At 38.4% G+C, this 25306-nt stretch overlaps 1 protein-coding gene across 2 annotated transcripts in view; it reads left to right on the top strand.

The window, feature by feature from the left end:
• The first annotated feature begins 6 nt into the window (after positions 1-6).
• CEP78 (centrosomal protein 78kDa) overlaps positions 7-25306 on the top strand; it is a 35169-nt gene continuing 9869 nt past the window's right edge. For both annotated transcript variants that reach the window (XM_010851138.1, XM_010851139.1), the window contains exons 1-11: positions 7-306; positions 4587-4759; positions 4851-4923; positions 6117-6220; positions 7965-8139; positions 10559-10672; positions 13061-13125; positions 13402-13525; positions 15640-15775; positions 17190-17235; positions 18852-18980. In XM_010851138.1, coding sequence (XP_010849440.1) covers positions 54-306; positions 4587-4759; positions 4851-4923; positions 6117-6220; positions 7965-8139; positions 10559-10672; positions 13061-13125; positions 13402-13525; positions 15640-15775; positions 17190-17235; positions 18852-18980 — 1392 coding nt within the window. In that variant the 5' untranslated portion in view covers positions 7-53. The remainder of the gene's footprint in view (positions 307-4586; positions 4760-4850; positions 4924-6116; positions 6221-7964; positions 8140-10558; positions 10673-13060; positions 13126-13401; positions 13526-15639; positions 15776-17189; positions 17236-18851; positions 18981-25306) is intronic.

The following is a 25306-nucleotide window of genomic DNA, read 5'->3' on the forward strand; positions in this document are numbered from 1 at the left end:
GGGGTGCGGGCATAGTGTCCGCAGCCTGCGTCCCCCGCGGCCGCGCTCGGGCCATGATCGACTCGGTGAAGCTGCGCCGCGACAGCGCGGCCGACTTCTTCTCGCACTATGAGTACCTGTGCGCGCTGCAGGACTCCGTGCCGCTGCCCGCAGTGCGCGCTTGTCTGCGGGAGGGCGTGTTGGACTTCAACGCCGACCGCCTCCGCGTGGCCGACTGGGCGCCGCTTCTGAGCACCCTCAAGAATGATAAAGATCTGCCCTTGATTTGCATCAAGAGCTTCTTCCAGCCGTGGCTTGGCGAAACAGGTTTGTAGTTCCGTCTTTCAGGGCCCCCCATCCGCGCTGCGAGGCGGAGTTTTAGATGGTGCAAGGTGGAGCCTGGGTACTGGAAGGGTGCCCAGGGCCCCTTGTGTGTACAGGAGATGGGGCATGCGGCCTAGGACTCTGCAGGCTCCGCGACCCTGGTCGAGTGCCTTAAGGATCTTTGTGTTCATCTGTTTACGTGGGCTTCACGTGTCTGTGGTGGTTGCAGGATTCACTTCTGTTAATGCACAGTTTGGAGCATTGTTAATTGTTCGACAGATGTTACCTGGTCTATTGAATAACTTTGCTTTGTACAGAACAAAGAGATTAGGAAGTTGATACATCCCAGCTTCATTTCCTTTTGATTGAGACAGGACTCAGAAAAGAGAGAGAAAAAAAAAGTTGTATCACATAGTGGAAAGAGCACAAATGTGAAGAGAGCTTAGGGTTTGAATTCCAGAGCTTATACTGTCTGTTTCCTGGGCAGGTTACTTTTCAACTGCAATCTCCACACTTGTAAAATGACATTAAAAACCACTTTTTCCATGGGTTCTTAGATTTAGGCAGGTTATGTGTGTAAAGTACCCTTGCACATGAATGAGTTCAGTCATCTCCTGCCCTGGGTGATCTCCCCTTCTACCAGGCAGCAGGTAGATACAAGCGCTGTAGTCAGTACTCTGAAAGAGTGAGTTCTGGAGTTACAGAGCATAGGATTTTTTAAATTGAATTTTTTATTTTATATTGGCATATAATTGATTTACAGTGTTATTGTAGTTTCAAGTATACAGTAAAATGATCAGTTATACATATATATATATATATATCTCCATTCTTTCTCAGATTCTTTTCCCATACAGGTTATCAAGTAGAGTTTTCTGTGCTATACAGTAGGTTCTTGTTGGTTATCTATTTTATATATAATTGGACACGACTGAAGCGACTTAGCAGCAGCACCATAGGTTAATGTCAGGCTCCAAATTTATCCTTCCCCTCCACCTTTCCCCTGTGCAAAGCACAGAATCTTGGAAGAAAAGGTTCAGAGTAGGCTTCTTGGAGGCGGTACCATCCTCTCTAAGGATATGTAGAAGCTTCTGGGGTGGCAGGAGGGAGCAGTTTGTGTCAGAGGTTGAGAAATATAAGAAAATATGGCAAAACTAATGTACCGGAGTGGAACTCAGGGTTTGGGAAAGAGATGAGAGTTGATACTGGAAATATCGTGGGGCCAGACAGAAAGGGGCTTTGTTTGTCCTGTCAGAAGGTTGGTTGTTTATGCTGAAGTCTGTGGGAAACACTGAGAACAATGAGATGGACTTTTGATTTAGAAACTCACTCTGATCTCCATGTGAAAGGCAGTTAATTGGATGCAGATGAATTGAATCTAAGGGTCCAAATTAAGTTATAAATGGTTGGACTGGATTTTAGAGATCAGTGATTCAGAATGGGTGGGACCTAGTGACCAGTTAGATAAAGGAAGGCAGCAAGCTTGGGTGAAAAGCCACATCTTTCTGAGAGATACAGAGCACAGTAGGAAGGGAGTGGGGATGGGGAGAGGATGTTACTTCATCTTCAGTGCTTTAGAGCCAACTGGTAAACAGGTCTGGGCCCAAGGTATAGATCTGGGTTTTGGGGAGGACAGGTGTTTGAAGGCATGAGGTTATGCACAAAGAAGATCCAATGAGTTATAGTTCTGAGATGTTTTTTAAGTGGACACATCTGAGAATGTTTATGAATGAGAGAAAGTAGCTGGCAGAGGAGATGTGTGTAGATCTAGGAGAGGAAATGATTTGTTTTTAAAAACTTGAATGCTTATCATGTACCTGGCCCTTTTCTAGGATCTGGGGTTCACACCATCTGTTAACTCTTCTCCAAGGACAGCTCAGCTCATCCCCTGGTGAAAGGAAGTCAGATTATTCTCTGCATCCCATTCAGGTGTAGGAACTTTTCCTTACCTCTGAAGGTACTTACTTAACCAGAGTAATAACTTAGAAATCAAAAGAAATTACAGCTGAAAGGAACCTTAAAGGCCACTGTACTTAATTTTCCCTAATATTTTGCATTGAATATAAGAAAAATATATGGCAGAAAGCATTCTCTTATAGTTCCTTCACTGAACTTTCTTTATGTCTTGCATCCAGTGGGTCTAGCTTTTGGCCTCTTCCTAAATTTGCTTCTTCATCCATATTATTACATTTTGCCTGGACTATTGCAGAAGCACTTAGGTGGTTTTGCTACACTTGGGCTTAGTTCTCTAAGTCCATCTGCCTACTCAGCTTGAGTGATGTTCTAAAATAAAAAGATATGTTTAAAACAATGCTTGCAATAGCTTTCCCACACAGGATTATTGCATGTTAGTTGCACAGCTTGTGTTTTGCACAGAGGGATGAAATCTGAACTGTGCTCTGCCAAGCCTCATGGGGCTCTTTGGCCCTGAGGGAGGATTCTTTTTCTAATCATTCCCTTTATCTAACTGGTCCTTCAGCAGCGGGGCTCCTTTTTCTAATCAGCAGTGGCACCCTTATTGAGCCAGCGTAGCCCCAGACCTATGGTATAAAAGCCATACTGTCTCCCAGACTTGCTTCAGCCAACATCTCTATTATTTTATTTTTTTAATATTCATATGTTCAGAGCAGTTTTATTTTCAGTAGCCCCAAGGTGGAAACAACTTAAGTGTCCATCACTAGGTTTTTAAATTGTAGCACGTCCTTACAACAAAATACCACCCAGCAATTAAGAGGAATGAGCTATCCACAACAGCCTGAATAATTGTTGTTGTTCAGTCGCTCAGTCATGTCCTACTCTTTACGACCCCATGGACTGCAGCTTGCCAGGCTTCCCTGTCCTTCGCTATCTCCTGGAGTTTGCCCAAACTCCTGTCCATTGAGTCAGTGATGCCATCCAACCGTCTCATCCTCTGTCGTCCCCTTCTCCTCCTGCCTTCAATCTTTCCCAGCATCAGGGTCTTTTCCATGAGTCGGCTCTTCATATCAGATGGCCAAGCTTCAGCATCAGTCCTTCCAATGAATATTCAGAACTGATTTCCGTTAGGATTGACTGGTTTGACCTCCTTGCAGTCCAAGGGACTCTCAAGAGTCTTCTCCAAGACCACAGTTCAAAAGCATTAATTCTTTGGCATTTAGCCTTCTTTATGGTCCAACTCTCACATCCATACATGAATACTGGAAAACTATAGCTTCGACTAGACAGACCTTTGTCAGCAGAGTAATGTCTCTTCTTTTTAATACACTATCTAACTTTGTCATAGTTTTTCTTCCAAGGAGCAAGCATCTTTTAATTTCATGGCTGTAGTCATCATCCTAAGTGTTTTTGGAGCCCAAGAAAATGAAGTCTGTCGCTATTTCCATTGCTTCTCTATTTATTCGCCATGAAGTGATGGGACCTGATGCCATTGAGTTTTAAGCCAGCATTTTCACTCTCCTCTTTCACCTTCATCAAGAGACTCTTTAGTTCCTCCTTGCTTTCTGCCATAAGGGTGGTATCATCTGCATATCTGAGGTTATTGATATTTCTCCCGGTAGTCTTGATTCCAGCTTGAGCTTCATCCATCCTGGCATTTAGTGTGATGTAGTCTGTGTATAAGTTAAATAAGCATGGTGACAATATACAACCTTGATGTATGCCTTTACCAATTTTAAACCAGTTCATTGTTCCATGTCCAGTTCTAACTGTTGCTTCTTGACCTGCATACAGGTTTCTCAGAATAATTACTCTGAGTGAGAAAAGACAGACCAGGAGAAAAAAAAAAAACTACCTACTGTATAGTTTCATCTATAAAACTCCAGAAAATAAACTAATCTATAGTGGCAGAAAGCAGCTCAGTGGTGGCCTGAGACTGGAGTGGAGTGACAACATCTCTATTTTAATTTGTTTCTTCTCCCACTTGCACCCCTGGCCTTTTATCATCCCGACCTGCAGTATTTACAGTGCCCAGCAGGTGTCCGGTTTGAATGTCTTCACAAGGGTGCTCTCTGCAGTTAATCCACCTCCCTGTCCAACTCTAAGTAGTGTCATCTTTCTAGATTCAGCTTCAGGGTGATCATGAAGCCATCACTTAGATATAACTTTTTGCTTCCATAGGAACCTCTGTACATATAGATTATCTTTCTTTATCTCATGTGGTTAAAGTTTTGAGTTTACATATGTCCATCCATAAAGAGGGTTTAAAGGGCAGGAGTCTTTTCTAATCCTTAGCCCAGAGTGGATGCTTTTTAATGATGATAAAATGTATGGTTGAAGTCACTCATTTTACAATAGTTTTGCTTTAGCTTCTGACAGGAATAAAGTTTACAGAAGTCGTGTTCCTGCGATAAGAAATAAAGACGTGACCTTCCAGTTGTGTAAAGCTCTTAAATGCTGTTTAAGTGCGTCAGGTGCGCTAAGGAACCTGGAGCTAAACGGGCTAGTTCTGAGAGAGAGAGACTTAACGATGTTGACAAAGGTAAGCCTTCAGCGAGTCCTGCCAACGTTTGATAGTTGCTTTGGGGGGAAACTAAACCAATAAAATTTTGAACTTTTTTTCCTCATTAAAGGGATTGAATAAATCGGCCACTCTGGTGCACCTGTCTCTTGCGAATTGTCCGATTGGAGATGGAGGTTTAGAAAGTGAGTGTCAGTCTTGAGTCTTCCCATCAGACTGGTCTTGTGATTCACTGCACACCACGTTGAGTCCTGTGTACCTTTCCTTGGTGCTGTCCCCGGCTGGATTGTTTCCCGTATCTGCTCGTACCGTGGTCCGTTCTCATTTGTACCACGGAAGTCTGTCATGCTGGGTACTCTGAGCACTACTTTTACTTCAGTTTGCATTAAGCCCCAAACCACACATTTTGTATTTTCTGTTTTTTGTGTTTGTTTATATTTTTGTGGTTTCTCTTTAAGAAATATTATGGGAAGGGAAATAGCAAGATGTCAAGAGCATAAAAAAATCTGTATCTTTAAATGGCTAAAACATCCATCTTCAGTAATAATTATAATGCACTGCGGAATGTGTTAAAGTAGGAGATATATTCAAAGTACTGTAAGAGCGTTTAAAAGGCGAGCAAACTCAGTAGTGTTGGCAGGGGTGTATCATGGAAGTAATCACAAAGAAGGTGACTGCTGGGGTCCTTAAGCATCCGTGGGTGTTCACTGTGCCCAGTACTGGCCTGGAGGGCTAAGGTGGGCTGCATTTCAATTTCAGGGAACAGAGTTTGAGATCGTCTATCTTATATTACTGTATTATATTGCATAGTACCTAATAAGATTCTGAGTTTATAGTTGACATTTAAATTGTTGATTGAAAATTGGGATATATCATTGGAAATAAAAGTAAGAGTCTTATGCATTTTAGGTTTTTCTTTTTTCCCGTGTGTCTTAAAAGGTATATAATACTTAACTGAGTGGTGAGGAATAAAGTTTTCAGTACTCAGTGTATTCAGTTTTAGTATCTAAGTAGAATTAAACTGGCAACCCACTCCAGTGTTCTTGCCTGGAGAATCCCAGGGACGGGGGAGCTTGGTGGGCTGCCGTCTATGGGGTCACACAGAGTTGGACATGGCTGAAGCGACTTAGCAGCAGCAGCAGCAGAATTAAACTATTGCTGTAAACTGGAACACTTTAGCACTTCGTTATGACTTATTTTAGAATGCACCTATCAGTCAGTTACCTATTGGGGAAGATTGGCAACAGTGATTTTAAGAATCTAGCTATAAACCTCCAATTGACTCAAGAAAAGCAAATAAGTCAAGTTTGACCAATGTATAGGCTCTTCATCTTATTGTGTGTGTGGTTTTCTTTTTTTGTTTTGTTTTTTCTTTTAGTTGTTTGTCAAGGTATAAAGAACTCTGTCACTCTTAAGACAATCAACTTCACGGGGTGTAATCTGACATGGCAGGGAGCAGATCACATGGCCAAGATCTTAAAGGTGATTTCATGTTTAAACTTTCATGAAAACATATGTGACTGAAGCACATTAATTTTTTGATACAAATGGCAGTGATTTTTGTCTTTTGATACGTGTGAGTGCAGCTTTAGTTTTGTTGAAAGAATATGACCAGTTTTCAGTTTGAGATTCTTCCATTTAGTAAAGATAGTCCACTTAATCTTAGAAATAAGACATTTAATATATACTACATAATAATATTTAAATACTTTTATGTCTTTTTAGTTATTGAAAACATTTATTGTAATACTGTGAAGAAACTGTGTCATTATAGTCTTCAAGACTTAAATAAATGAAGTGTTTATTAGCTGCTATAGTCTATAAACTAATAAAAATTACTACTTCAGAGCTCTCTAAATATAGTTTTAGAAATACTGCCTTAACAACTTTATAGTGGTTATATTTACTGTGTTTAGGCCTAAAATTATTTAATAATTTGACATGAAGCCTTTTTAATGCTTTGATGGTGCAAATCAAGGATAGGTGAACTATGGCTGGGGGGCCAAATCCAGCCCGTCCCCTGGTTTTATAAAGAAAGCTTTGTGGAACATCGCCACACCCACTGTTTGCATGGTAACTAAGGCTACTTTCACCCTACACCCATGGTGATAAGTAGTTGCCTCAGAAACTGTATGGCCCATAAAGCTGAAAATTTTTTAATTTCAATTATAAACATTTAAAAATGTTTTGCACCTATACAGGGCAAATCCATTGATCCCTGGGATAGAAAATGGTGGCGAGCTTGTGTGCTGAAGCCAAATGTCCTAGGTTTAGATTTCATCTCTCCCAGTTTCATAGCTGATGACCATGGGCAAATTGCTTAACCTCTGTGCTTTGTTATGAAGTTTAAATGAACTCATTTGGATAAATAGTGCCTGGCACATAATAAGCACTGTGTAGTTATTGTTAATAGAAAAATGACACTAATGATTTTTCTTTTAGAGTATCAGAGGAACTTTGAGTCTTGTTCAAAAATGTAATAAGATTTTTTCCTTTAAAGTCAGAGTTCCTTGTTAACAAAATTTATTTTATGTATATAAAGAAATGAATGTCTTTAAGATAATGCTAGTGGTTAAATGTCAAATTCTCGGCACATCAAGGCACATCAAACTGAGTTTGCATAGTCCAGGCCTTTAAAGTTGGTGTGTATACCTGAAGTAGTATGTGAGATCCATTTTGTAAATATAGTTTTTAAAGTAATACCTTAGAAGTTAGAAGAAGATATTAGAACCCATTTACTTTTGTATCATTTAAAAAATATCTGTGTCATTTACAGTGTACACAAATTATATGTATAGAACTTCATGTATGTAACTTGTTAATAAATAAGATGCATATTAAAATTTTTTCTTAGAGGGTGCCCAGTCAAGTGTTTGGAGACCACTGGAAGACAGAATGATAAAATTTAGAGCCTCAGCAATGACGGAATTTAGAACTAATTCCCTGGGTTGGCAAATAAGGGAAATAAAATTCATAGACTGTAAATGAATTGTCAAACTTTATATAGCTAATGAAAAACAGTCATCCAGTGGCTAGAGTCTGATCACTGACAGACTTAAATCTGGGTCACTGAATCCCTAAAGCAGAATTGACTGTTTAACTTCTCCTGTCATATATGCTTGGCACGTACATGTGTATAAATCTCTGACATAATAAGCTGTACTCAGTAGGCATATGCTGTTTGTTCATTCAAGTGACTTACTTTCCTCCCATTCAACCTGTGAAGTATCAGACCATCAGAAGGCATGAAGAAACCTGGGCCGAGAGTCTTCGTTACAGGAGACCCGATCTCGACTGCATGGCTGGTTTGAGGCGCATCACTCTGAACTGCAACACGCTCATTGGGGACCTTGGTGCAAGTGGTTTTGCCGAATCTCTTAGTGAGGATTTATGGCTTAGAGGTAAATTCTAAACTTGAATATATTGAATTTTTCATACTAGATGTGCTTAGCTTTGGGCATGATACTGTTGCCATACGATTTTAATTTTTTTAATTTCATTTTTTTTCAATAGCTTTTATTTTACTTTTAAACTTTCTCTGAGTTGCATATATTCTTTATGGAAAATACAGAGTAACAGGAGAGCAATTACTTGTAATCTTAATGCCCAGGCATAATCACCATTCATTTTGGTGTATATATGTTCAGTCTCTTTTTTTTTTTTTCTTTCTATAAATGTATTTATACACTTAGGGATTACAAAAGTAGACTGTAGTATACTTGCTATTGCATATTCCTATTTTTTTCACTTAATGATGTATCATGTAGTATTCCATCATATTGATGTCCTGTAGTTTAATCAATTCTTTGCAATTAGATTTAGACAATTTGCTTTTCCCTATCAGAAACAATGTGAACACGTTGTATATACATCTCTGTGTCCGTCAGGATTACTTCTGTAGAATAAGTTACTAAAAGTGAAATGACTAAGTGTGAGATATTTTTAATACTTTGGGTACACATTGCCAAACTGCCATTCAGAAATGTTGTGCCAATTTGTAGCTTAACCCTCACAAACACTGGCTTACAGCACTTTTAAAATCTGTAAAACTACAAAAATGAAGACCTCTCCCTTTTTTATGTGACTTTTTTCAGTTAATAAAGTATGAGCATCCTAACAAGTCAATAATTTACATCTATAGCATCATTTTTAGTGACTGTTCAGTGTTCCCTTATATAAATACGTCACATAGCTTATTCACTCTTGTATATAAGCTGTGTCCCATTTTTCAGTTACAGTTCTCATACACATCCTGGTTTATATCTCTGATTATTTCTTTTGGTTAAATTCTTAGAGAGTTGATGAATCAAAAGGGCGTACTGATTCTGAAAGCTTTTATTACATGATGACCTAATCTGATAGGTGAATAATCACATTTTATTTTAGTTTGTATTCATTTGATTTACTAGTGAGATTTCGGGACTGTTTGTATTAATTCGGCTAGTTGGTTAATTATACCCTGTGTCCATTTGTCTGTTGTAAGAGTTTGTAAGGATTGCATCATATCCTGTCAGACCCACATGTCTGACCTTGCTATTTCTGTGTGTCATGGGGTTTTGAAAGACTCCAGTTATTTTAATGTAATAGTATATATGCTGTGGTCCGTTGCTCAGTCGTGTCTGACTCTTTGCGACCCCACGGACTGAAGCCCTTCAAGCTCCTCTGTCCATGGGATTTTCCTGGTAAGAATACTGAAGTGGGTTGAATTTCCTCCTCTAGGGGATCTTCCCAACCCAGGGACATATAGCACTTTAGAAAAAGACTGATGATAGTTTCCTTTCATTTAGTATTTTTTAATACCTATGCTTTTGTACTGATGATAACTTTGGTTTAAAGGAATAGGTTGTTCAGCCCCAGAGCTATTAGAATTCATGATCATTTGTCCTGGATTTTGTCTGACCTTTTACAGAAAGTGTTGTTGACCAACATCCTTTCATGATAGGTTTTTGGCATGTATTTTCTATTCACATATTCTTTGAATTTGTTATTATTTGTATCCTCTTAGACTTCTTTGTCTTTTTTATTCTAAAGCAGTTATTATACTTTTTCTACTTTGTTCTCCCCTTTTAACCAGTTTCAAGAGTGATTTGGAACTCAAGATGATGATGAATAGAATGCAGTGCAGTTTCTGAGCTACACCAGTTTTTGCTTGTGAGATTTACAGTGCCACTACTGCCCTTGCCCTCCCTGACAGCTCAGTTGGTAAAGGATCCACCTGCAGTGCAGGAGACCCTGGTTCAATTCCTGGGTCAGGAAGATCTGCTGGAGGAGGGATAGGCTACCCACTCAAGTATTCTTGGGCTTCCCTTGTGGCTCAGCTGGTAAAGAATCTGCCTGCAATGTGGGAGACCTGGGTTCGATCCCTGGGTTGGGAAGATCCCCTGGAGAAGGGAAAGGCTACCCACTCCAGGATGCTGGCCTGGAGAATTCCATGGACTTATAGTCCATAGGGTCACAAAGAGTTAGACATGACCGAGCAACTTTCACTTCCACTACCCTTGTTCATTATGAACTGAGATTCATTTTGTTTTGTTTTGTGCTCAGAGGTTATATGCAATTTATTCTTCAGTTCTGTAATTATAAAATATGCTGGATGATTTATTGGTACTAAATGCAGGGTAATCATTGTACATCCAAGAAGAGGTTTTTAAATTGGATGTGTGTGTGCATATATTTTTATGTTTTTTTTCAGTACCCCAAATTACAAACCTGCTATGACTGCTTTTATGCAGGACTTTTCCACATGTGGGAAAATGAGAATTGTCTATGTGTTTAATCTGTATAGAGTTAGCAAGTGACCTTTTTGTCTTTCACCAAAAGCACTTGACCTGCAGCAGTGTGGCCTCACCAATGAAGGAGCAAATGCTTTACTAAAAGCCCTTGAAACCAATAGAACTCTGGTTGTTCTGGATATAAGAAAAAATCCACTTGTTGGTATGTGGTCACTTTTTTTTTAATTGATTAAATAGCAAAACAAAAGCACTTTTTAATGTATTGACGATTTAAAAAAACTAACGTGTTTAACTACACAGTTGACCCTTGAACAACTTGGGGTTACTGGTGCTGACCCGCACACAGTTGAAAATCTGGGTATAACTTTACAGTCAGTGATTCTGCCTCTGTGGATTCAACCAACCTTGGATCAAATAGAACAGTAGTATATATTTACTGAAAAAAATCTGTGTAACTGGATCCACAAAGTTCAGACCTGTGTTGTTCAAGGTCAGCTGCACTTTCCAAATGTTGCATTTCCCTTATGTTTTCAGCAGATAATTTACTAATTAAAGTGAATTATACTTGTAAATCATTCTTGCCTCTACTCTGAAGGTGAACCTAGGTAATCTTGCTTCTGCCAAGCACCTTATTTCCTTCTTGTGCAATTCTTGGAACAAGTGCTTTATTCCTTTGTCAGTTTAACAAGTAAAATTTTTTAATACCTTTTGTGTACCAGATACGGGTTTCGGCACTAAACCAGAGATAAAGCCCTGAACCAGACAGACAAGGTCTTGCCCTCATGGAGCTTACATTCTACTGAAGGAGTTCAGGTAGAAATGAGTAAACAGATGAGGAGTATAGTTTTAGATAGTAGGAAGTAAAAACATATCTTAATGTAAAGGGAGTGAGGAGGGCAGGTAGGCCTACATTGAATATGCTTTCTAGGGGACAACTTTACCAGAGAAGTAATGTTTGAGTGGAGACCTGAATGAAGAGAGGAGCAAGCCATGGAAGATCTGGGGAAAGCACATTTCAGGACAAGGGGACAACGAGGATGCAAGCATGTAGGTGGGTGGAATATTTAAGGAAAAGCACGGAGGCCAACATAGCCAGAGCACTGAGTGAGGAAGAGTGTGGTATGCCATGAGGTCAAGGAACTAGCCGGGGCCTGATCTTGTAAAGTCAGGAAGGCCAGGGTAAAGACATCAGTTCAGTTCAGTTCAGTTCATTTGCTTAGTCGTGTCCGACTCTTTGCGACCCCATGAATTGCAGCACGCCAGACCTCCCTGTCCATCACCAACTCCCAGAGATCACTCAGACTCACGTCCATCGAGTCAGTGATGCCATCCTCTGTCGTCCCCTTCTCATCCTCTGTCGTCCCCTTCTCCTCCTGCCCCCAATCCCTCCCAGCATCAGAGTCTTTTCCAATGAGTCAACTCTTCGCATGAGGTGGCCAAAATACCGGAGTTTCAGCTTCAGCATCAGTCCTTCTAAAGAACACCCAGGACTGATCTCCTTTCGGATGGACTGGTTGGATCTCCTTGCAGTCCAAGCGACTCTCAAGAGTCTTCTCCAACACCACAGTTCAAAAGCATCAATTCTTCTGTGCTCAGCTTTCTTCACAGTCCAACTCTCACCTCCATACATGACCACTGGAAAAACCAGAGCCTTGACTAGACGGACCTTTGTTGGCAAAGTAATGTCTCTGCTTTTGAATATGCCATCTAGGTTGGTCTTAACTTTCCTTCCAAGGAGTAAGCGTCTTTTAATTTCATGGCTGCAGTCACCATCTGCAGTGATTTTGGAGCCCCTCAAAATAAAGTCTGACACTGTTTCCACTGTTTCCCCATCTATTTCCCATGAAGTGATGGGACCAGATGGATTATTCTAAAAGAGTAGAGTGTTTTAAACTGGAAAAAGGCATGATCTAAATAATGTCTCAATAAGATGACCCTGGCATAGCGAATAGACTTGGGGGGCTGGGGCAAAGACAAACAGGGAGACCAGTTAGGAGACTGTCTCAGTGATCCAAATGAGAGATGTTTATGGCTTAGCTTAGCTTGGAAGTTTGGAGCAAGTGAAAAGCCATTGAATTCAGATTGTATTATGAGGGTGTAGCTAACAAGCTTTGCAGATGGATTAGATGTGGGGTATGAAGGAGGTATTAACAGAGTCAAGTCCTTGATGATTATGTGCACAACTGAATGGTACCACTTTGAAGGGGGCTGATGGGAGGAGCAGCTTTTGAGGGAATATCGAGACTTTGGTTTGATATTTTAGATACCTTTGAGGTATCTGAGTGTCTGGACAGTTCTCAGACTCTGCTTTCTATTCAAAGGTACCCAATGCCACTTTAGATGCGAAGTGTTTAAATTTGACCTTTGCTGCTACCCAAATAGTAGCCACTGGGGTCAGTCTGCAAGATGGCATCTTAGGTTTTGAGGAAGAAATTAGAATATACAAAGGGAAAAATTGGTATATATTATATAATGTAGATTTCATATTTAATTTTATGGGAAAAGCAGTAATTCGTTGGCTTTTGTTTTTAAATGGACATAGCCACTCATTGGGAAATAAATACTCTCATTTCAATTTATTTTACTTTAGATCATTCTGTGATGAAAGCCATTATCAAAAAAGTTCTCCAGAATGGAAGAAGTGCCAAGTCAGAGGTACAACATGTTTTAGTCTTCTAGAAAGAATTTCACTTTAATGTCTTTCTTTCTTAAAAAAAATTATAAGGATACTTTCGGCCATCTTAAACTAAGTTTTTAGTCAAATCAAGTGGCTTTTCTGTTTTTGAAAATATTGTGTAATTCTTTAATTCAGGTTCCCAGAAATGCTGTCAGAAACCTTTTATTAACTTAAAATATTTTAATTTCCAATTAAAATCAAACCTTCATAAATTATCTGTAACTTAAATGGCATATTTATTATTTCTTTCTCAGTACCAATGGATAACTTCTCCATCGGTGAAGGAACCAGTGAAGGAACCATCCAAAGCTGCTAGACAGAAAAAGAGAACCATAATTTTGGGAGGTAGTCGGAAAGGAAAAGCTACTATTAGAATTGGTAACTTTTTTTTTAATGCTACTAGAACTTATAGCCCTTATGTTTTCCATTGTGCTGAAATTAAAACAGCCAGTATTAACCACATAGATATTATTAATAGGACTATAATTGCCTTGATATGTATTATGAGAATTTATAGAATATAGAAATTATAAATGAATTTAAAGAGATGTTAATATTAACCAACTTCTGTTGGTTACTTCTGTTTACATTTCATAAAAGGTTTGTTATTTTGACAATATTTCCTGGTTGATGATTACTTCTAGTATTTTGCAATTGAAATTTGTGAAAAATTGGAAATAACCTGAAATAAGCTATTATAAGCATCTTCAGAAATACAACTTCTTTTTTTTTTCCTACTAAAAGATGTATGATTTTGATTCCCCATTAATCAGCTTGCTTAGAGAATAATGTATTAAATAGAAGTTGTCCAAAGTGTTTATTAAATCAAAAATAGCTTATGATTTGTCTGCCAATTGTTACTTTAAGACAGTAATAGTTTAGTAATCAATCAAATGGTATATAAAAAGAAATTAAGATTTTTATATCACACTAATTATATACTATTATTAAAAGTTTATATCATGTATAAAGTATTCTTAAAATAGCTAATTTGACTTGCTATAATATTAGAAATATAAATATAGGTAAATAAAACATGTATATATAAAACATCTTAGAAATTCTGTAACATTAGTATGTGGTGGTATAGAATAGGGCATCATGGAATGAGAATAAAACAAATTTTTTTAAATTTAGCATGATTAAACAAAGTGGAAATGTAACTGATGTTTGCAAGCTCACTGAGCTATTTTAAGAGTAATTTTATTTTATTTCTTGGGCTTTTTTTTTTCTTTTGTATTTGCTTCAGTTATTTGGAGACATAGAGGTAAGCCAAATCAATGTCTGGCTATGTAGGTAGATCCAGGTGAGTATAGGAGTTAAATAGCTGTGTGAACTGTGTCCCATCTACAATTAATTATGTATGCCTTAAAAAGATGGGGGCTTTTATCAGAAATGTTTTTATCTCCTAAAGAGACAAATGTAATTTTTAAAATTTTAATTACAAATATATTTGCATTACTTTCTGCAAGTAAAGGTGTACACATACAAACCACGTGCATATAGACTTTTTTTCTTGAATGTAATTAAGTTAAAAAACAAAATAGCACAGAATGAACTGAGCCCCTCTGTATTTTGAGGCATGTAAATTTATCCAAAGAAATCACACAGGATCATGTGGTGGTTATCAGTAAGCTACACTAATGAAACATTTGTCCTGTATCACCACATACACTCTTATTTTACACACCATCCTAATGCTACTAAAGTACAGTAGGTTTGAAAAATAAATACAATCATTTTAACTATGATGTTTGTTTTCAGTAATGTTCAAATTAAACATTTAAATGTGAATTTTTTTGTTCTAAAGAAAATATTAGCTTGTAAGTCTCTTTTTTGCTACCAAATATTTCTTATAAAAATACTTGACTCTTTAGTACTGAAGTGTAGGGTAAGTCTCCGCATTTCACTCTTTCATCCAGTGGGTTTCACTTTTTTTGTGTGTTTTCTATATGAAATCAAATGAACAGTGAAGGTCAACAGACTTATAGGAGGGTAACATTGACTCATCTACCACCTGGTAACTTGTATACAGTCATAACTTTTATTTGTTTTTACATAGAAAAATTAATCTTAAAATGAAATTTTGGTCTAATCCCAAAGATTTTATTTGGCAGAAGTCATGGGTGTATTTATGTTTCTCTATTCTTGGGATTCAGAAATGCCAAAGGTGTTCTAAGATTCAGATTGAGTGTCTCTGCATGATACATAAAATGTATCATTCTTTGGGATTTTTTAAAAATTTATTTTTGCGTGTTCTGCATACCTCAGTACTTTTGTTTTAGTTAAAATAACTTGTTACTGTAGTGGACTTACATTTTTAAAAATTGCTGGCCTATGTAAAACATTTTTACAAAACGATCCTGTTTTTAATGGCCTTGACGTCATTGTAAAGCGCCTGTTTTATTCCTTTCAGTGTGTACGCATGTGATAGTTGCTCTGTAGGCTGCTAGTGCATTTGATTCCTTCTTTTCATGATTTCTCAAACATAGGATTGGCCACAAAGAAACCTGTAAGTAATGGAAAGAAGCACTCCACTGGTAAAGATTCTTATGCTCCTGAACCTCTGCCGCCTGGTGTGTCTGGTTTCCTCCCATGGCGTACTGCAGAACGTGCAAAAAGGAACAGGTAGAGCATTTTCATTCGCTGTCTTTTAGTCATTTAGAATTCTTTATTTTGGAGCTTCTATTATGTGGGAGGCCTCTGGTGGTTTCTATAGAGAAAGAAAGATAACTCACACATGGCTTCTGCCTAATGAGTCCTCTAAGAAAGAAAAACAAAAAATAATTGGGAGTTTGAAGTTGTTTCTCAAGTGTCACAACAGAGGTAACCCCATGGGTGTCCTGAGGAGACTAAAATTCTCTCCAATCGTGCAATGAGAAAAGTTTCAGTAAAGGCAGGTGTAGTTGAGTCAAGCCCTACAGTACAGAAGAGACATTTGGATCTGTAGGAATGGGAAAAAAGACATTTTAGGCTTGGGAATGGTTTAATGCAGAATGGATGAGAAATATGGATTAGAACTAATCTAAATCAACCAGCTTAATTCAGTAAATCAGATTTAGTTTGTCAAACTAGACTTAACTAGCTTTAGCTGATTACTTATCCAAGGGATAAGTTCATAGTAATTTTGTCATAGGGCTGTGAGTAAAATTTTTCAACTATAGCTCTAGGCTTGCGAGATGAAATAAATTGCTCTAGGTTATTTTCAAGTGACTTATTTGGTAATATTCATGAAATTAGAATGACGCTAGTGGTAAAGAATCCACCTGGCAATGCAGGAGACACAGGAAACGTGGGTTTGGTCCCTGGGTTGGGAAGATCCCCTGAAGGAGGAAATGGCAACCCACTCCAGTATTCTTGCCTGAAAAATCCCATGGACAGAGGAGCTTGGTGGGCTAGAGTCTGTAGGATCACAGTGAGTCAGACAGAACTGAGCATCTGAGCACATTGATGAAATTTAGTGTTAACAATTGCTTAAGAAAACATAGAGAATTGATTTTAAATAGTACTTGAAGTAATTAATTACTATGTAAAATACCTGTTCAATTGCTCACATTTAGTTGATATTTATAATCCCCATTGGACAACTGACTACTTTTGCAAATGGTAATATAGGTTCTTAAAGCATAAACTATAATATTGAATTCCCAGTCTTTGCACTTTAGTTTAAGAGCTTTGTGTATTCATATCTTCTTCTTAAGACATTTATTAATCTCAGGCCCATCCTCACCACAAGGAGTTGTAAATTAGAGAATGATTCGTACCACCAGTTAAGAAGGTAGACTGAAATCTCAACCACCCTGAATGTAGGAGCCAAAGGTGCCTCTCAGCAGTTCATAGAGTTGTCACAAAGCGGGTCTGCTAAATTCTGTTCACTTTTTTTCATAGCAGAGGCCTTCCAGGTCCTTGTTTTGAGCTGACTTATTTTTACATACAATTCTATGTGGATATTGTACATGATACTAAAAACTTATATTAAATGCAATTAACTGGTGATGTGTGTACATCAAGATACAACTTCATTTTGTTAATATCTTTTTAGGGGTTTTCCATTAATCAAAGCTCGTGATGTGTGTAATCAGTTGCAGGTATGTGGTTATTACATTTATTGTATACAGGGGGTTGAATTGGGAAGGGTGGGAGATCATACTCTTTACTTTTTAAATTGAACAGAGCCTTACAAAAAAACAGTTCCCTCTCTGAAATAAACCCATTTAAAACCTGTCTCGTCATTCTCCCATTGCCTCTGTGTAGTTGTATGGATATGGCACACTGGGAACCTTGTGGTTATGTCTGTAAACAAGGAAGTGGGTTCTCCAGTCCGCAAGTCAGTGGTTACCCAGTAGAACGAACTTGATTGCAATTTCTAACTCCTTACGTGGAGCTGTCATACCCAAGAGTGTTCATGTGTTTTCAGAAAATGTTGTTTGGGGGCTGTCTGTACAAGTTCCTGATTTTCAAGCCAATATGAAGCGACATATCCCAAACCTCTGCTCTCTGAGCGTTCCTTCTTCCTCACCAAGGCTGCACACTTGCCTTCTTTTACAGCCTCATGGCCTTGGAGCAAGCTAATCCTGCCAGTGGTCTTAGGAGACTGTGTAGTTGCTCTGCTGAAATTAAAAGAAGAGCACCTTGGGTGTCAGTCCTGCCCCTGGATGTCTGGTAGAGGAGTGCATGCCTCATTCTACCAATGGGAGTTTCCTCTCCTGCAGGGCTTGTCAGAATGATATCCTAGTGAGTTGTCTTCTGCACAGTTATATAAAACTAACACACATCGTTTTGACTTATAGACTTTTATGGGGTTGTGACCAGGTCGGTTTTTAAATGGAAGTGTCTTATTGAACAACATTCCAGTGGCAGTGAAGCTCAATAGGAGAATTGAATTATAATTACACTAGTTTTGACTGAAGGATGATGAGAAAATGAAAGTTTTGATAGGTCAGTTTTAATTGTGTATGTATATGTGACTGCTGCCACTGCTACTGCTAAGTCGCGTCAGTTGTGTCCGACTCTGTGCAACTGCATAGACAGCAGCCCACCAGGCTCCTCTGTCCCTGGGATTCTCCAGGCAAGAACATTGGAGTGGGTTGCCGTTTCCTTCTCCAATGCGTGAAAGTGAAGTCGCTCAGTTGTGTCCGACTCTTAGTGACCCCATGGACTGCAGCCTACCAGGTTTCTCCGTCCATGGGATTCTCCAGGCAAAAATACTGGAGTGACTAATTTTTAAAAAAATTCTGTTTATTATTCACAGTTTAGATATGTTGACTTTCTAATTATTCTTCTGATTCTTTACCAGTCCCCTTACTGATGAATTGTCCTCCTAAAAACTACATTTTCTTCCAGACTACTTGTGTCTGATGGTGAAGAATAAATTTCTAGTTTGCAGTATAAAGGTGATCTGAGAAAAAATGTTTACCCTGGCTCCTTACTTGTCTTCTATGAAAGAAACTTAATAAAATAATACAGATAATTCCAAATACTAATCCTAACCATGTACACCAGAGGTCTGTACAGTAACATAGCAAAAATAAGTTACTATAATTTTACTTTGTCATTGCTTGTGTTAGACTAAGGAGCAGTGGGAGACATTTACAAGTAATGACTTGATACCTCAGATCGCTTGTGTTAAATGTCCTTTAATATTTGGATATTTGGTATCTTGTTCATGTTGTCTTCTATACAATTTTGTCTTCTTTTTTTAAAGCAATCAGATTTTCCTGTGACTGTGACCATAGAGAGTCCTTCCTCCTCAGAAATCGAAGAGGTCGATGATTCCGCAGAAAGTGTTCAGGAAGAGCCAGAGAAAATCAATTTGAAACAGGAAGCATTGCAGGTATAAAGTTATCACTTTAAAGATACAGAGAAGATTATTTTTCAAACAGATTAGTTGCGTCTGACTGCAACACTTGACAACTTGTGTGGGAGCTTTCTGTTTTCCCCTTCTGTCTGCGTTTTATCCCCTTGAACTTAGCTTAGACCAAGGTGAATGGTGGACATTTGAACTCTAAGAAATAAACAATCAGAACATGTCACTAGTTACATATTTGCTTTTCTTTAGAACCTTAATATTAGATATAGGGAGAATCTTTAAGATAAACTTGAAGGAATTGAGTTCTGAATGAATGTAGTCAGCTGATTCAGTGTCCTTGTTTTACAGATGAGAAAATTGACAGTTCTTTTTATAGGAGGGGTGTATGGCCTCATTTTTAATGAAAAGTTGAAAAAATGTTTCAATATTGATATTCTCCTTTCCTAAAAATAAAACAGCAATAAGCTCCATTATATTGCCTAATAAACTGGACATCCAGTGTCATTCCATACTTCTCTTTGTATGGACAGAAAAGAAAAATTGATCTTCATAAGAAGTTTTTACTCTTCCAAATAATATATTAATTTTATTTCCACTTAAATGCAGAGCCGATACTTTGTAGAAAATAAGGGAAGCATGGTTTCAGGGCGCCTTGTTACTGTGCTACAAAGTCTGTGTTCAATTTTTAAAATCACTTAGTATGATTTTCTTTTAGTATGAAATCTTGATAAATTTTGAACTAGCCCATTATTAAAGGACAACGGAAATTACTGTTTGATTTTTAAAAGAAAAAGTAAAGATTTTAGTTTTTTAGGTCAAATTACTGTTAATATAGAGAAATTTCATTATGAAATATTACAGTAGGAGGAATCTGTAGTTCATGTAGAATTACCCCCTTTTCATCTTATAAATGAGCACCTACAATTTGCAGCACATTAGCAGTTTACTGGTAAGTTGCAGAGTAAGACAGGACCCTAGGCATCTAACCCACATTTGTTGTCATTTTAGATGTGTTGTATTCGTTTCCTTCACCAGTAGGTCGGGGTGTTGTATTGATATTTCTAAAAGCAGTTGTAGACATTGGGAAAGACCAAGAAGTTTTATAAACTGTGACTACAGAATAGATCCAGGATGCTCTGAGAACCCTTTCAGCTCTTCTTTGTTTTAACAAGACATTACAATGATGGTATCAAAGTGTTTAAATATATAAACCCCCAACAATCAAGAGATTTCAGAATATCTTTGAAAGACAGGAGACAAGTGGAAGAATGTGAAACTGAAGCAGTAGAACAAGGGGAACCATCACCTACAATATGCCCAGGGACCGCCTGCAGCTGAGGGGGAATGTGATCCCCCTGCAGAAATAGCTCCATACTCAGAGGTGCATGTGGGGGAGAGAGTGAAGTTACTTAAGCAGGTGAGTGAAATAGGGGGAGCTCATTGAGTTTGTGCTTGAAAGAGTTGAATCCCAGCCCCACCCTCACTTTCCTGAAATGAGATAATTTCATTTTGAAAAAATTAAACTGGAGACAACTAGGGCAGCTGTTGTGAGTTTTTACACCCTAGAAAAGAGTGCCTGGGGGTATCCTATTATAGTCACTACCCACTTTTTCCTGCATTAGAAAAGCCAGTCAGTCAGTGACTTCCAGGGAGCTTTTTGCTCTCATTCTTAAATAGAAAATAACTATCATACGCCTCGTAGTTGAGTAAAGCTTACAACAAGAGAGGTGGGAAAAGAGTAAAAACAAATCCTAGTAGGACCAGGGAAAATTTAGGGAACAAAATAATTTAAGAAAAAACCCTAATTCGTGTCCTTAAAGAACCTTAAAATAGGAGCTGGAAACTTTAAAATAAGAATAGGGTGTTAATTAAAAAGGGAATGTCAGAAAGCAGATAAATCTCTTGGAAATGAAAATGTGGTTGCTGAAATAAATTCAGTAGGAATTAAAGAAATTTCTCAGTATATAAAAAAGAAAGAATGGAAAATGTGATAGAAGTGATATATTGGGAGAGGCTGCATCGAGGAGGTCCAGCATGTTCCTATTAAAAATTCTAGATCCAGAAAAAAGTGGAGGGAAGCTGTCAAAGGGCAAGAAAATTCCACATAGCTGAAAGTAAGCTTCAGGCCTCAAACTGAAAATAGCTAAACAAAAATAGCTTCTACCTAGATACTCTACACTATGAAATTTTAAAATACTGAAAAGATACATCCATTCCAGAGATAAAAATACTGGTCACCTAAAAAAAAGAAAATCTGACATTATCATTGTTGTCATCAGCACCATGGATTCTGGAAGGCATTAGAAAGATAACTCCAAAGTTTTTCAGGCAAATAATTTTCACCCTAGGGTTTTGTATCCAGCCAGACTATCAGTCATAAGTGGAGGCTGTCTAAGATATTTTGTACGTAAAGAAATTTGAAAAGCTTACCCCCTGTGCTATACAAGTTATTTGTAGAAATAATCCGGCCAAATGAGGGAATAAACTAAGAAGGAAGGTAATAGGGGATTCGGGAAACAGTGGATTCAGTGCAGAGTCAGCTGGTATAGATTTGAGAGCCTTCCCTTAGTTGTGTGATTGACAGCTTAGAAACGCATTGAGGCGTCTTGTACTTACTATGCATTAGATACTGTTGGAAGGGAGGAGGGAGAGGAGGAGGAGGAGGAAACTGAACTCCAGAGGAAAAAAGGCTACACTGACATAAACATGAAGTGAACTAAATTATGGTAGATTTTTTTGGAGGGTGGGAGGGGGGCTGCACCTCAGCTTGCAGGATCTTAGTTCCCCAACCAGGGATTGAACTCATGTCCTTGGCAGTGAAAGTGTGAGTTCCTATAGTGAATAGCCAGTGAATTTCCTAAACTACGGTAGATTTTAAACTACTACTGATGAGCAAGAGAAGAATCCACTTTAACCTGACATTACAGGTGTCCCCCTTTTCAGTGACACACAGAGGCAGTGACCACCTATCTAATTTGTTGTCCAAACCAGAACACTAATAATGTAAGGAGTCACTATACTTCTGTAACATCAGGACAGCAGGTATAAACTGGAACACCCCAAGGCATCTGAGGGTATATGGTCATGCTATACAAGGGTAATGACACGGAAACAGTATAAGAAGTATAATCTATACGTAGAGACACAGTATATGTCTGCAGTGGGCAATATTAATTTAATTGTAATAGTAGAAATACTGTCTTGGTTTGCAGCTTTTATTGTCAACTTGCATGTAGTAACAAATAACTAACCTGAACTATACTTAGTATGTTAGTATTCACTTAGTATGTACTGAAACATATCGTGTCCTGGTATGTACTCCGTATATATTATATTCTAAGTGTTTTTAACATATAACTCATTTAATGCTCTGAATAACACATTTAATGCCTATAACTCATTTAATGCCCTGAATAACCTTATGAGGTTGGTGTTAGCTAGTATCATTCCTGCTTTTCAGAAAAGGAAGCTAAGCCAGAGCAGGAACTTGCCCAGCCTGTCCCTGATTTATGGTTGCATGGGGGCTTTGAGTTCAGGCTTTCTGCCTCTTCTCTTAAACATTGCTCCATACTGACTCTCAAATAACAGAAAACTTAACTGCACATAAAGAAGAAAAAGAGAAGTTGCTCAGTGGTGTCCGACTCTTTGTGACCCCATGGACTGTAGCCCACCAGACTCCTTGGTCCATGGGATTTTCCAGGCATGAATACTGGAGTGGGTTGCCATTTCCTTCTCCAGGGGATCTTCCTGACCCAGGGATCGAACCCAGGTCTCCTGCATTGTAGGCAGACGCTTTACCGTCCAAGCTACCAGGGAAGCCTAACTGCACATAGAACAGAATATAAATTTCAACTTTGACAATATAAAAGCTAGGTTTGGAAGGTAGACGGGGTAGAAAAAAGGGGAAACGACACGAATGTCCTCATTTTACAAAGCGGGACATTGAAAGAGTTTATAGTTGATCAGCAATATAGATTTTTAAGTATATCACTACATGTGGAAGAGATCATGACCAGTGGAAAAACTAATAATGACATAACTTTACTAAGCAGTGTGGAAATAGGAAAGAGTGTAAAGGAACTAAATCCTTACCTAGTAAATTAGAAAGTTAACAGATACTGCCTCAAATTTAGTCAGAAGTAGTCATGTAAGTATAGTATTTGGAAATGGAAAATTAAGAATAAGACTAGTTTTCTTAAACTTCATAAAGAAGGATATCCAGATAGCCAGTAAACATGGAAAAGTGCCCAACTTCATTAAGTAATGAGAAAAAAACCAAAACCAAAAAAACTACATGCTAGTGAGATTGACAGAGTCTGATAGCATCAGGTATTATAGACCTGGAGTACTATGAGAATCTTCTACCCTGCTTATACTGAAGTATACATCAATAGTACTTTGAAAAGCCTTTAGCACTCTCCATCAACTGAAGGTATATAAATACCCTGTAACCCAGCAGCCCTCACGCCCGCCTTGGGTAAATGCACCAGAATAACCGGTACAACAGGATTCATGCGCATGCGTTAGGACAAACAGAAAAAACCCACAGTGTCCTGTAAGAGTTAAACATTAAATAAATTATGTATGTTTGTACAGTGGAAAAGCTTTCAAGGAGTAAAATTGAATGGACTATTAGGCTGGTGCAAACATAATTATGGTTTCAGACAGTGAATCATTATAACTAGGCTCAAGCACATCTTTATTAATCAAAATAGGAACCATTACAGTCAACACTTGTTTACTAACAAGAAATAAGTTTTCTTATTCCTGTAGCATAAAAATCCATGCTTCAGGATTCAACAAACTCTTCAATAGCGTTTTCTGCCTCCTGCTGGTTGTGGAAGTGTTTTCCCTGCAAAAAGCTGTCAAGATGTTTGAGGAAGTGGCAGTCAGTTGGCAAGAGGTCAGGTGAATACGGCGGATGAGGCAAAACTTGATAGCCTAATTCATTCAACTTTTGAAGCTTTGGTTGTGTGACGTGAGGTCAGGTGTTGCCATTGCAACCCAATGCCAGCTGCAGGTGTTGGGATTTTCAGAGTATCGTATTGATCGTATTGATTTACTGAGTATACTTCTCAGATGTAGTGGTTTCCTCAGGAATCAGAAAGCTGTCATGGATCAGACAGGCAGCAGACCACCAAACAGTGACGATGACTGTTTTTTGGTGAAAATTTGGCTTTGGGAAGTGCTTTGGAGCTTCTTCTTGGACCACCCACTGAGGTGGTTGTCACTGGTTGTTATATACAATCCACTTTTTGTTGCATACCACAATACAATTGAGAAATTGTTCATTGTTGTTAAGTAAGAGAAGATAGCACTTTAAAATGATGATGATTTAAAAATTTCTGGTCAGCTCATGAGGCACCCAGGCTTCCCTTGTGGCTCAGCTGGCAAACCTCCTGTAGTGTGGGAGACCTGGGTTCGATCCCTGGGTTGGGAAGATCCCCTGGAGAAGGGAAAGGCTACCCACTCCAGTATTCTGGCCTGGAGGATTCCATGGACTGTATAGGCCATGGGGTCTCAAAGAATTGGACACGACTGAGTGACTTATCAATCTTTTTTACCTTTCAAATTTGTTTCAAATGCCAAATGACCATAGAATGATTGATGTGGAGTTCTTCAGCAACTTCTCATGTAGTTGTAAGAGGATCAGCTTTGATGATGCTCTCAATTATCGTCAATTTCTGATGGCCGACCACGGTACTCCGCATGTGTAAGGCTCTTGGCTCCTTTATAAACTTCTTGAACCACCACTGCACTGTACATTCGTTAGCAGTTCCTGGGCCAAATGTGTTGTTAATGTTGCCAGTTATCATTTCCATAGTCTAAAATAAGTATTAAATAAAAACAGCAAGTAATAAATCATTAGCAAAAAAAATAAAGTAAGAATGCACATTAAAACGATATATCGATATAACCACATTTATTTAGAATGTATTCCAACATCAAATAGCAAATTTCAACAATGCAGAAAACTGCAATTACTTTTGCACCAACCTAATATAACTACAGATAGCAATCTGGATGAATTTTTTAAAACAGTGTTGAGTGAAAGAAATAAAATAGAGAAGACAGTGTACACTGTGATCCTCTACATAAAGTTGAAAGTGAAAGTTGCTGCGTTATGTATGATTCTTTGAGACCCCATGGATAGTCCATGGGATTCTCTAGGTCAGAATACTGGAGTGGTGAGTAGCCTTTCCCTTCTCCAGGGTATCTTACCAACCCGGGGATCGAACCCAGATCTCCTGCATTGCAGGCAGATTCTTTACCAGCTGAGCCACAAGGGAAGCCCAAGAATGCTGGAGTGGGTAGCCTATCCCTTCTCCAGCAGATCTTCTCGACCCAGG

Source organism: Bison bison, unplaced genomic scaffold (genome assembly GCF_000754665.1).
Source record: "Bison bison bison isolate TAMUID 2011002044 unplaced genomic scaffold, Bison_UMD1.0 scf7180017864298, whole genome shotgun sequence".
NCBI lineage: Eukaryota > Metazoa > Chordata > Mammalia > Artiodactyla > Bovidae > Bison > Bison bison.